A 12,585-nucleotide genomic window follows, 5' to 3' on the forward strand; every position below is an offset into this window, starting at 1 on the left:
TCACTGAAATGAAGAAAACTAACATCTTAGTAATAAAATGTTCAGGATCGATTAGACTATAGTTTAGAAAAATAAGTTGTTAAAGAGGTCAACTTCTAATTATTCATTATTTCAATAAATGACAAGTGATTTAATCATTTATTTTATGACTCTGTATTTCATAATCAAAGCTTCTGTTATTAAAGATTTTAGTTTTTAATCTAAACACAGCTAAGAAAACTATGAATATAACTTCACTGTGAAGCAATCCACTGAGCATCGTCTCAAATTGTATAATATATATTCATATTATCAATTGTTTCTACATTACCTTAAATCATAATTACATATGAAGTCACGAGGTTCCCTGCAATGTAACAGTTAACACAGGGCATATTTATCATACTAAATTTCTATGTAAGTAAAAATTCCAAGCCCCAACTAATGACTTGGCTTAATAACATAATACTTAATGAAACAGAAGCTCAGACACTAGGAGTCTAACGACAGCCCCTGAGATTACAGCCTGTAATAGGCTTCGCATTAATCTATATGGTTTTGCTGTCCAGGATCTAATTTCAATAAATGTATTATAACACAGAGTCAAAACAATGAAGTGGAAACCAAAGGGTTAAACTAAGTTAGTTTTGTGGGTTTATTTCTCCCAAAGTCTAAAATTTTCACATTTCCAATTAGAATAAAGTGGTTTGTAATTAATTCTTATGAGATACTCTAGACAGGGTAAAACAAAAAAGCTGATATTATAGTTATTTTGGTTATTACAGCTCTATAGCTTACACTCAACATTTAAGGGTGAAAACCGCATCCATTTTGTTAATGCTGTGAACTGCAGAAGAAAAATTTTTACAATATAAATCTTTAAGAGAAAGTTAATACAAATGAATTTAATATCTAAACTAAATGCCCACTGCCATGACTAGCTAATGATGTTTGCATATAAGTTCACATCTTCAAATTAATACACTCAAATATTAACACTGTTCTATCAAACCATAAATAAACTAGCTGATGTAAACTGGGAGAAAACACGATTGCAATAATGTCATCAGTGTGAAGAACTCAGAATGAGTCTCAAGTCTTTAACGTATATGGTTCCATTTTATGAGAAGTTATAAATCATTAAAAGTCAAAATAGGCTTTAAAACATCTCACATCTGCTAAAAGATGAGAAAATCACAACTTAGAAAAGCAAACTGTCTGCAAGAATTTTGGGACCGGAGAGGCTGGAAAAGATTCTCTAACCCAATCCAAGGCCCCCATTTTGAAATTAACACTGGCAAAAAGAAGTCTGAAGACTTGCCCATGGTGACACAACTAATTGGTGGCCAAGTCAACAATGCCAGGTTCCAAATTTAAGGAGTTAACTGCCATTTCACCCTGGCATCCTGTCGTGGCAACAGTTCTGCGGCTGCTGTGATGAAGCTCCCTCTGCTAGTCGTCAACCCGCAGCGAAACCTCGCTCACTAACACCAACTGGTCTACAAAGCACAGTTCCATTGCTAATATAAACACAAACTTGAGGACTGCTGCTTGCCCTCAGTGGTGCTTTCTGGAAGCACAGCACCCTGACTACATCTTCGGGGGAGGAATGTGCGGAGGCACTTACTCGACGTGAGCCCCATTAGCCACCAGGGCGCTGACGCAGTCCAGGCTCCCAGAGCGGGCCGCCTTGTGAATGGGGGTCTCGCCCTCACAGTCCTGAAACAAGAAAGAGCACACGCAAAATATCAGCTCCAACAAGACTCTGACATTTGGAATAAAATACGTGCCTCATTCACCTCTGAAACCAAGCAACATGGTGAGTCAAAGCGCAAGCAGGGCACAAAGAAATGTGGCTAGAGATGCGGGAGGGAAAACACAGTCCGCCAGGGAAGGGGCAGGTTCGCCTTGATTCCTCGGTCAGCAGGGACGGCACGTACGTGCAGGACAGAAGTTTAGAAATGATCTTATGCTAGATCTTAGCACAAATGTGTCGTATGTAAAACCCCAAACAACCATCCTCTAACAGGTTAAAGAGAAAAGAGTAACCAAGGCCAAGAACACAGGACATAATGTCAAACGTCTGGTCTGGTCCACGTCTACCACAGGGCTGGCCTGAGCTGGGGCATCACCAGTGGCTCCTTTGCATTTCCTGCCTTGAACTTGAATTCAGACCGTGATGGCGGAGGCTAAAGGGTCAGGAATGAGGAGAGAGAGAGAACACAGGGCCGCACACAGCCAGCTTCACATCCAAACTCAGGATGCGTGTGATGGGCAACTTTGTCCAAGGACTGGGAGAAAGTCTGTGTCAGAGAGATTCACGCTGGAGACGGCAGAGAGAGACCAGACCCTGGGGAAGGACTCTGAGGAGGAGTTAGTTCATAGTTCACACTGTATGAATGGGAAGAAATCCGAAACACAATTTCATTCATAGGTTCTCGGGTACAGAGGAGGTAGAGAAAGATACAGCAGACAGAGAAGGAAGTCGTTTCTGTTGTAGGACTTCCTGGCGGGGAAATGCTGACGGAGTCCTCACACTTCACCGTCCCTGGAAGCTGAACTTGGCAGCAGACGACCGCACGTAACAAAGGGGGGGCCGCTGTGCACCTGGCGTGGCGCTCGGAGAGCAGCTCATTCACCAGCGAGACACAGCAGGGGGCCACTTCTTCCGGTGCACACGGGCTTGCACATGGGCTCGCAGGGGACACTCCAGGGTGCGGGGTGGTAGCTTATTTTCCAGAAAGATGTGCTCTGAAAGACTCCGGTGTGCAGTGGGGAGAAAAAGTATGCACATTACTTTAAAAAAAAAAAAAAAAAAGAAAAAAAAAGCTCAAAGGGGGTATAGAGTTCTAAACAGAACAAGCCCATTTTTGAAGCAAAAAACACAGAATCTCATGTGGCTACACAGGAAACCATCTAGTGAATGGAGACCCTTAATAAAGCAGAAACCCATCTCTATCCTCCCAGAAAGGTGGGGAGGGGGGATGGGAGGCACATGACAAGGACAAATAAAGATGACACAGAGGTATGGCCAGGAAGAGTGGAATGGAGATGTGGGAGGGGGCGGGGGGGTCGTGCCACCCCTGACTCCCTCCCCCAAGAAAACAGGAAAGGGTTTTTTCAGCTCTCTTTGCAGCAAGGAGAAAAGGCAAAGGTTTGCTCTATTACTTCAAGACGGCAGGACAGCAACAGACAGGACAGAGCAAACCAGCTCCTGCTCTGTGCCCTGCGAGGACAGCACCGTCTAGCCGGGCAGGAAGAGCAGACACCAAAGAGAAGTGCAGCCAGAGAGGAAGACTGAAGAGCCATTTTAAGGCTACTCAAGGCTCAGGTTCAGGCCAGTCACATTCCAAAAATATCAAATATGGTGTCGTCTGATTCCGGAACTATTGTGGGCAAACTGAGTAAGAGAGGAAAGTGGGAGAGGTGCCAGGAGTGCAAAGACAGATGAGTCACCTTGCATTTTAAAGAAAGAAAAGTCTAGTTCTAATCCAGTTACAAGAAACTAAAAGGGGTATCAAATTCCACCAAAGTTCTAGGAAGATATTAAAGGCATGGCCTGTAAATAATACGAAAAGTGATGCCCGTGGGTAGTCTGCGCAAAGTGACCAAGAACAAATCCCCTGAAAACTTGCCTCACTCCCTCTCTGGGTAAATGCGCGACTCTGAGCCTTCAGACAGGACATCTGAGTCCAGTAACCCCGTGTGCCAAGTTCACAGATAGCAAAGGAAGTCTCTGTGAAACTCGAGAAAAATGAATTTAGAACAGGTAGGAACTAATATGCCACAAGATTAGGTTAGAAGATGGGTCAAAACGGGGGCATCCAATTTTGGCCTAGGTCACGATCTCGAGGTTTGTGGGTTTGAGCCCGACGTCAGGCTCTGTGCAGACAGCTCAGAACCTGGAGCCTGTTCCACACTGTCTGTCTGTCTCTCTCTCTCTCTCTGCCCCTCCCCTGCTCATGCTCTAAGATAAACATTAAAAAAGAAAAAAAAAAAACAAAAGATGGGTCAAAACTAATAAAAACAGTTATAAGAAGAAATGCCAGGGGAGGTTCAAATCCACTACACACACAAACAGAAAACTTTAGAGAACCCTGGACCTGATTTTCTGACCGTCTGTGTGGGAGATGAGAAAGTGTCTACCTTAGGGTGAGTCAACACTTGCTGGGGGTGGCTAACGAAAGGGCTGTGTGACCTCAGAGGTCGCTGGGTGCCTGTCCCAGCAGGCCAGCCGCTAATCCAGAGCAAGCCGGCATCTGAGACTCAGCCCGCAGCCTAACACATGCGTAACACGGGAGACCACAACTGAGACCCTTTCAAGAACAAGGGCAGGACGCTGGTAACCCCAGGTGACCACCTCGGAAGGGAGAGGACTTGAGGGGAGCGACAGGGAGTGAGGTCTGGGGACTCCTGTCCTGGGAGCAGGACGTCGGAGGGTGTCCACACAGGACTATCTAGAGCAGTCCTGTCGTCCAGGGTAAGGACTGCGCTGCTGTAACACGTTACCTGAAAACGGACTCTTCTAGATTTAAAAAGATCTGAAAGGCAGCGCCAATTTCTTTAGATTTTCTTCAGATCTCTGTAAATTAGATGCTATGTCACAACTGAATGAAAATTAACCCAATGTTTTAAATTCCACATTTAATCACTACCATTAGTGATTAATCACTACCATTTGTGGATGATCCACATTCTGTCAACAAGGAGACTGAGCCACAGAACAAGGAGCTGCCCCAGGCCAGAGAGTGGGGGAGGTGGCCACCCCCAGGGTTCTGCCAGGAGGTTGGGGAGGAGAGAAACAGCACCGGGACAGGCAGGTTGGGACAGGCGACTCCTGGCGCCATAACCGTGTGGAGCAGACAGCCAGAGCCTCTGGTAAGAGCAGCGGCATGTGCGGTCACCCCCTGTCCCCCGATCCCTGCTCTACAGCACCGATACAAAAGCCTTTCCTCAATCATGGTCGAGGTGTGCAGCTGAGTTACTGGGAAGAGAGGGCTCACAAGCTGTTACACCTGCTTCCCATTAAGGGATGAATCTTCAGACAGAAACGTGGAGAAGAAATAAAAATGGTTTTGCACACAGTAGGCCCCTGATGATGATTAGTAGAAAAAACATATAAAACCAGGGTAAAGAGAAAACTAGGAAGGCATAAAGGCATCCCCACAGAGCCTGAGGCACAAGCCCCTTAGATGAACTGACCCTCAGGGCAGGGTCTCCCCCTGGGGACCACTTTGGTCAGACTAGCCTGAGTCGTCTACACCTGTTCACGCACGAGTCCCCAGTAAGCAAAACTCTCTCCTTGAGGTTTTTTCAAGGAAGTGAAAGGAGTAGTGAGAACACACCATGAAGTACATGCACGTGCACACTCATGCTTGCACACTTCAACACACAATCCCTGCACGCCTGCTGTCCGGGTGACCACACGACACCTGCTACTTAACTGCGTCCGATCTCCACCCCCGACTGCTCCCTGAAGCAGTCCTGACTCAACGCTGGTCGGCTCGCTCACCATAACTTAACCACACACAAGATTTAATAGCCACTTCTTCGCCAGCACGGGTGTGTTTCACAAGGATCTGTGCACATGAAGCGAAGGCAGCTGTGAGCAGGGGAGCCAGGAAACCCGGGCTCCAGGCCAGACTCCTTCAGTCACCAGCTGTAACTGGGGGCAAATCACCTGGGGTCACCAAGGCTCTTAAGTCCCCGAGCAGGTGAAAGCACTCTGTAAACAGAAAGCCCTGCTCTGTGAAGGGCCTATTATCCACAAGTAACTCAATAAACAGAAATTCCAGTTAGCCCAAAGGTTAAGATATCAAACTCTAATTAAGGCCTCGCTTTAAAACTCAACACCATGTAATTACAAGTAGAAAAAGAAAATAAAAACCAAGTAAATCATCAGCACTCCCTTACCGGTTTGTTAATGCTGGCTCCAGCTTGGATCAACCAGATGAGGCACTGAGGGTGTCCCCCGAAAGCGGCGATGTGGGCTGGGGTCTGTGCGTAGCGCGTCGTGGACACGTCCAGAGTGGCCCCAGCTCTCACCAACTGGATCAGGCAGTCCAACTTTGAAAACAGCAGGAGGGGGATGACACGCGTAAGTGTCGTACACTATTAAACACCACACACGCCATTTCAATTCTATGATGCAGATAAGTGGCATTTTTTTGTTACCATTTTTTTTTTCCGTTTAAGGGAACACAAGTTGTTCCTTTGCAATACAAATTGTAAAAAAGCATTTAAAAGAGTTATTTTTCCTTGTCCTGGTAAAAAAAAGTTCGTACGCAGGAAGAAAAGTAAAAACTATTGATGTCACACAAACTTAAATAAAGACCTCTCTGCAGTCTGCACATGTCCATACGATGCAGCTTCGGGGACTCGGGTGAGAGGCCCATCCTCCAGACAAGTCAGGAACAAGATGTGCAGAGTGAGAGGTGGCACTCAGTCCCCCACCCCCGCCTGGGGGAGAAAAGGGCCTCACGAGTGACTAGGAGACCACACTCCACAGCCAGGCGCCCATATCATCCTAGCTCATCACACTCAACAGATGTGCAACACATGCCTACCGCAAGCCGGGCCTGCAGTCCCAGATGGCCTGCGGTCCGCAGACTCACACTGACACCGCCCCCCCCCCCCCGTGTGTCCTCAGACCGAGGGGCCGGCCCCCTTTAACCTCTTGAGGCACAGGGCAGAGCTCACAAAAGAGCTCTCCCTGCCAACGGCTGTATTCCAGGAGACAGCCCTCAGAGAAGGACAAACGGCCACACCCCAACCTCACCCCACAGCTCTTATCGTCTTTCTGCGACTTAAGGTCAGGTCACCGTGATCACCCTGTGCAGGAGATGAGCCCTCATACTTTGGAGCACCCAGATTTAAAACACGCTCTCTCGGTCTTCTAGGAACTGGAAATCTGGGAGTGATGGCTCATAGGCACACCGTTGGTATACTTTCACACACCGGCTTTATTGATGGACCCAGTGAAAAGTGACAGTGCCAACAGAGACAAACAGGTGTCAAACCCCAAAAACGGCAGAAACAAGGATGAAAATCAGCTGGTGTGCCAAAACCGGTTAATCTCATAACATCAAGAGCTCCTTAGACTTAACTCTGTCACCTATGCGTTCACTTTGGCAAACTGGGTTTGGAATGCTGAAAAGATATTGTTCCATGCGACAACTTATAAAAGCAAAGTGTAATTAGGGATTTTAAATAATGCCTAGTTCTCGAGGAAAAAATAAGCCTCACAAAAGGTCAGGCAGCGAGCATAATTGGCACATTGATAGGAGCACCAGCTTGAAAGTTGGGAATAGTTCATAACGTGCAGGCCTGAGGACAGCAGAGGCTTAAATGTACAAAAAGCAGGGAAGCTGCAGGCGATGGGGCAGGAGGGACTGGACTGAGAACCCGGAGCCCTGACTCCTGGCCTCATTTCTGCCCCAACAGCTTTCTCACACTGAAGTAACTAACTGCCTCCAGCTATATTTGGTATCCAAGGTTAACCGACAGGAGGTGGAGACTTTCAAAAAGTGAATTCAGTGGGTTTTACTTCTTACTGCTCATAAAATATACATAACACGCAACTTACGATTTTTAAAGCATGTTCAAGCCCTTATAACTACTTGTATTCCCTAGAGCTACCTAGGGGCACCCGTGGGTTGGTAAATAAATACTCTGAATGAATGTCTGTAAGGCTGTTTTAAACACCGTCCGGAATGTACCAGATTGTCATGCAATACTGTGTCACTCTCAACTGGAGAATAAATCAACAGGGGAGCCTTTTCGAAAAACGCTGTCCTTGCCTGTTACGGGGTAGTCTTCCCCCAAAACACTGAGGGACAAAAGACGTGGAGAACCAACGCTCCGAGTTACCCACCATGTAAACATAAAGCAGAGCAAGACGCACTGGACAGGGGACAGAGCCTCAGATGGGGACACACAGGGCTGGGGGGGTTGGGGGAGAAGGGCCAGAGGGGCTCCTGTACTCGCGCCTGCTAGCAGGTACAGACGGGGCGCTGGCGCGGGGACCTCCAGCGGGCACGCCCTTCCAGACCCGGGCTGGGGTCCTAACCGCTGTCCTAACCCCCTCTCGTTTCCTCCACCAAAACCACCCTGACTCTCCCATTTCGTGAATCACAAGCGCTGTCCCAGGAGATACACCTGTACTGTGAATGTAGCCGCAAGGAAAGCAGCCGCACCGACTAGTGACAAAAACACGTCCCTGAAAGGAAATAACTCACTTCACGTCACTGCACGCTTCTCCACAAAACCCATTCTCCATTTCGGCCCCGGCTCCTCGCTTCACGGGGAAAGCATTTTTTTTACACGTCCGGAATTCTGGTACATCAATCTCTACCATTAAAGCGCTGAAATGCAGCGTGGACCTCAGTCGCTGACTCGCCCTGAGCCGGTGATTACGAAGCGACGGAGAAGGGGACGCAGAGGACCCCCCCGCCCGGAGGACTCCCAGCAGCCCGGTGCAGCCCCACACCAGCCCCGGGTCCAGACAGCTCGCGCCCCGCGGGTGTCCGCCCCCATGGCGCCGGCAGCACAGCTCGCAGCTGACCGCGGAGGCGCGAGCTGCCCAGCCCGCCGCAGCCACCAACTGCCTCCGCCAGGCGCGGCGCCCCCGCGAAGCCGGCGCCGTTTGAAACTTGCGCCGCCGCACATGCGCCCGGGGCCCCTCGGGGCGCCGTCGCCTCGGGGCCTGCTTCCGCCTCGCGCTCCCGGCACGCCCTGCGCCCCCCTTGGGGCCCCGACCGTCCGCGCCGCCGCACATGCGCCCGGGACCCCTCGGGGCGCGGGCGCCGCCGAGACCCCGCTTCCGCCCCGCGCTCCCGGCACGCCCCGCGCCTCAGCCCCCACCTTCCCCGACCCACCACGGGAAAGCTGCGGAAAATGGCGCCTTAAAGCGCCCGCGCCCACCTTGCCGAAGTGCGCGGCCCAGTGCACGGGCGTCCAGCCGTAGAAGGAGTCTTCGGCGGCCAGGTGGGCGCGCGGCGTCTGCTGCAACAGAGAGCAGAGCGCGGCCAGGTCCCCGTCGCGGCAGGCGCGGTGCAGCGGGAAGCGGAGCGACAACAGCTCCTCGCTGGAGAAGCCCGCCTCCACGCCTGCGCCCGCTCCTGCCGTCGACATGGTCCGTCACCGGAGAGCGCGGGCTAGCTGGCCGAGAGGACGCGCGGGTGAGGACCCGAGAGGCCGTCGCCTGAGCACAAAGGAGCGAGAGTGCCGCCGCCGCCGCGTCCCGCCGGCTGCCGAGCCGAGCCCAGCCGAGCGCGTACAGGGGGCGGGGCGGGGGCGGGGCCTACCGCGGGCAGGTCTGAGGCCCGTGCCCGCGGACGCCGGGTCTGAAGGTGGGGCCTGCAGTGCCAGGGGGCGGGGCCTGGTGGGGCCGGGGCTGACTCGTGGAGCAAGAGCGGGACAGGGAGCAGGGGGCGTGGCCTAAGCGGAGGCGGAGCCTGGAGAGCAGGCGAAGTGGCCTGGAGCAGGGGGCGGTGCCCAGCTGGTCCTGGGTAGGGGGCCTGGACCAGTAGGCCGGCCGGGAGTGGGGCGGAGCCTGGGGAGTCCGTGATGAGGCTGGGGGCAGAGGGCGGGGCCTAGTGGGGTCCCGGATGCGGCAGACGCCTGGAGCGGGAGGTAGGTCGGGAGAGGGCGGGGCCTGGGAGCGGGCGACGAGCCCGGGGGCAGGGGGCGGGGCCTAGCGCGGTCGGAATGGGGCTGATGCTCCGAGCCCGAGGCTGGCCGGAACCTGGAGCAGGGGGCTGGGAATGGGGAACCTGGAGCCGGGAACGGAGGGAGGGGACTCGGGAACCCGGAACGGGGACTTGGGATCCGGGAACGGGGAGTGCGGGGGCGGAGAGCCCGGGGGCCGGGACTGGGAGGCGGGGAGCGGGGAGCTGCGCCGAGGCGGATCCCCGGCCGCGCGGGTGGGGTCGGCTCTCAGCCGCGTGCCCCACCCAGACCCCAGGCCCCGCAGTCCAGACCAGCCTCCGCCCGGCTCCGTCCTCTCCAGGCGCCTGCCTGTCGGGCGAGCTTCGAGAGCAGCCAGCAAAACCCTGGAAAATCCTGTCAGTGACAATCACAATGAGAATCACAGTTTTCTTACCAGGTTTTTTCCTCTGATTATGAGTAATACGTGAATATCAATAATTTCACTATCGAGGAATAACTACTATCAACGTTTATGGGTAGTTCCTTACAGTACCTTTACCACATAGTTTCGTTATATATATTATTTTTCCTTGTATATATTGCCTTTTTTCCTTTTTTTTTTTTTTTTTTTTTACAGAATTCTGAATCACAGTAATTCAACTTTAAGTAGGTAACCAGATGTCTGGGAAAATAATAGTGCATGAGATAGCACCTGGCAGCATTAGTTAATAAGAAATTAGGCACCTCGTGCCTAACAAAGGAAATTGTTAATTTATGGTATAAACGTACAACACATTCCTCTATTCGTTAAACAAACATGTTGATTACAATGCGAATGGAGCCCTTTGGGAGGTGCCCCAGATGCAGTGAGGGAAAGCAGCAGTATTTCAATTCAGGGGGTGATTAGTAATGCATGGGAAATATGAATGAGGCAGGTTCTGTTTCCTTTCCAGGAATTTATAATCTAGTAGATGAGGCAGGGAAGAATATTTCAGTAGGCGAAGCAGTACCTTTTTTGTTTGGACCAGAAAGGTAGAACTATGCTGTAAACTCATTGCAAGCTTGAATTCTGGAGCAGACAGAATTCAACCATTTTTCTTTTCATACACCAGGCTGATTTTAATCTCATTATGTCTGTAAGATGTGCACCATAATGACTTCCATCCTTCCTGGGAAAGCAGCACCCCATTTTGTAAGATGCCTTGTCATCTGTAATAACTAGAGGGAGGGATTACTTATGCCTCTTTATAGTGCCTGCTGCAGTGGACAGAACTGAGACACAGATAAGCTGAGAACTTGCACAAGGACAAACGGTGTGCCTGGGGCAGAGCTGAGAATAATTGCCAGACCTAGTTTCCAATCCAGTTAGATTTTTTTAACTTTGGAATATATTTTGCATAAAGAGCCTTAAGGCCTAGGAAAATAAAGTAGGTTATAGTGGCACCATACTTAGAATGCCGTCTTTCCTCAATTAAGGTTACTTTCTGGTTTTCAGAGTTGCTAGGAGTATGTAGATATTTATTTATTTTTATGTACATATTTAAGTAGCTGAAATAGATCGTCAACCTAGATATGATGATGGGTCCCTAAGATAGCCTGCATGATAATTGTGGATGGAACAGTTATAAAGGGTGTCCAATGAGTACTCCAAATTCCAGTGTTCTGGTTGGTTGGTCCCAAGTTTTGCCCAACTCATTATTACCAATTATGGATTTTCTTTGGGATTCTTGTTTTTACAAAGCTCTGGGGGAAAGGGAGGAAACCAGATTCATCACTCATGTGCTTTGATTTATTTGACAAAGCAACCATAAATAAGTGACAGAACATTCTCTTCTTGACCAAACTACTCTGTCTCCCCCCAAATTTTGACTAGGCTTAAATGTTTGGATTTGTGTATTTGTCTCTGCATTGTCCAGTTTTAGCAAGACTCCTGCTAAGTTGGTTGAGCTAGAATTCCCATCCCCCATATCAGATCGTCTTTGATATCTAATCAGTTTCTTCACCCCCCAGCCACCCCCAAGTGGTGTTGGCTCAACCCAGCCTGCCTTCAGCAAGAATCCTGCTGGGTCAGTTTAGCCAGAACCTGACGGTTAGCTGACCCTGCTGTTTTGTCGTAGTAATTTTCCACCCTCCATCACCCACCCAGGGTAAAGAAGTTGCCCATGCTGTTCTCAGAGCCGAGTCCGATCTCTCTCCCCAGAGTCCGATCTCTCTCCCCACTGCAAGCAAAAGTGGGGTCCTGGTTCCCACTTGCCGTAGCCTCCTCTGAGTGCAGTCCACCTTACTATGCTTTAACACGTCTCACTAAACGATGTTTTTGACTAATAGTCTTTTTCTTTAACATAAGCAAACTTGTGTATTTGAAGAGGTGATTCAGAAACATGAAAGAAAAGAGGAAGACCCAAAATCCCAAAGTATCAAAATAAGATAACACAACCCCCACGCCCTCCCCCCCCCCCCCCCAGCCCCGCACTTAGGATTGCATTGTGTGAGAATTGCTTAAATGGGCTCAGGTGAAGGCTCGACCCCTCAGGTGAAGGGCTCGGGTGAAGGCACGTCCCAGTCAGAGGTGCGCAGAACTGCCCACACGCTGTGGAGACATCAGTGGGGCTGTTTTCACACTTGGAACAGGTCACGGTCAACGCCGTGTCATGGGAGGGGAGACTGCAGAAGAAAGCAGGACCCAGGCTATGCACCACGCTAAGACACTGTCCTTCATTACTGCAAGTGAGAGGCTTTGCTGTGATGCCAGGTGATGGGTGAGGGCTCAGAGGAAGACCCACATCCGATTTGCAGCTGGCTGTGTGTGGGTAGCCCACTGGGACAGTGCCCTCAGCCTGGGCTGCAAAGTGGGAGCACAGCCTTACTGTTCTCTCTCGTCCATGACCCCCCATCTGCCTCCCTCCATGGGGCTAGATCCATCTTTTAAGAAGGCAAATACACTTAAAATTGGACACC

General features: G+C 50.3%; 1 protein-coding gene across 1 annotated transcript in view; it reads right to left on the reverse strand.

Annotated features, from left to right (window-relative positions):
* ANKRD10 (ankyrin repeat domain 10) overlaps positions 1-9,234 on the reverse strand; it is a 33,591-nt gene extending 24,357 nt beyond the window's left edge. The window contains exons 1-3 of the mRNA XM_030314170.1: positions 8,902-9,234; positions 5,893-6,045; positions 1,607-1,698 (exon numbers count right to left, since the gene is read on the reverse strand). Of these exons, the coding sequence (XP_030170030.1) occupies positions 1,607-1,698; positions 5,893-6,045; positions 8,902-9,111 (455 nt within the window). The 5' untranslated portion in view covers positions 9,112-9,234. The remainder of the gene's footprint in view (positions 1-1,606; positions 1,699-5,892; positions 6,046-8,901) is intronic.
* Positions 9,235-12,585: the final 3,351 nt, after the last annotated feature.

The sequence above is a fragment of the Lynx canadensis genome, chromosome A1 (assembly GCF_007474595.2).
Source record: "Lynx canadensis isolate LIC74 chromosome A1, mLynCan4.pri.v2, whole genome shotgun sequence".
Classification (NCBI taxonomy): Eukaryota; Metazoa; Chordata; class Mammalia; order Carnivora; family Felidae; genus Lynx; species Lynx canadensis.